General features: G+C 50.6%; 1 protein-coding gene across 1 annotated transcript in view; it reads left to right on the forward strand.

Moving 5' to 3' along the window:
• The window catches only part of LOC119585064 (venom carboxylesterase-6-like), a gene marked incomplete in the record, with an annotated part of 16,961 nt that overhangs the window by 8,496 nt on the left and 8,143 nt on the right, over positions 1-322 (forward strand). The window contains 1 exon segment of the mRNA XM_037933681.1: positions 76-220. Coding sequence (XP_037789609.1) covers positions 76-220 — 145 coding nt within the window.

Raw genomic sequence — 322 nt, forward strand, 5'->3', positions numbered from 1 at the left:
GTACACCTAACACTTAATACTACATCTCCCTCTTTCCATCTTTATCACCCTTTCCCTTCTTCCTCTCCATCCCAGACGTTCGCAATGAGAGGACTGCCTGTAATGGTGTTCTTCCACGGCGGTGCCTTCTTCGCCGGGGGAGCCTCCATATACAAGCCAAACGCCCTTCTCAACCACGACATCGTCTTGGTTGTAGTGCAGTACAGACTCGGCGTCTTGGGTGAGGATCTTGAGAGTTTGTGAATCGGCAGAGCATTTTTTTTTTTTTGAGAGAGAGAGGGGGGGGGGGAGTCAAGTAGATGGAAACTCGAGTGTTCCAGGG

The sequence above is a fragment of the Penaeus monodon genome, chromosome 19 (genome assembly GCF_015228065.2).
Source record: "Penaeus monodon isolate SGIC_2016 chromosome 19, NSTDA_Pmon_1, whole genome shotgun sequence".
Classification (NCBI taxonomy): domain Eukaryota; kingdom Metazoa; phylum Arthropoda; class Malacostraca; order Decapoda; family Penaeidae; genus Penaeus; species Penaeus monodon.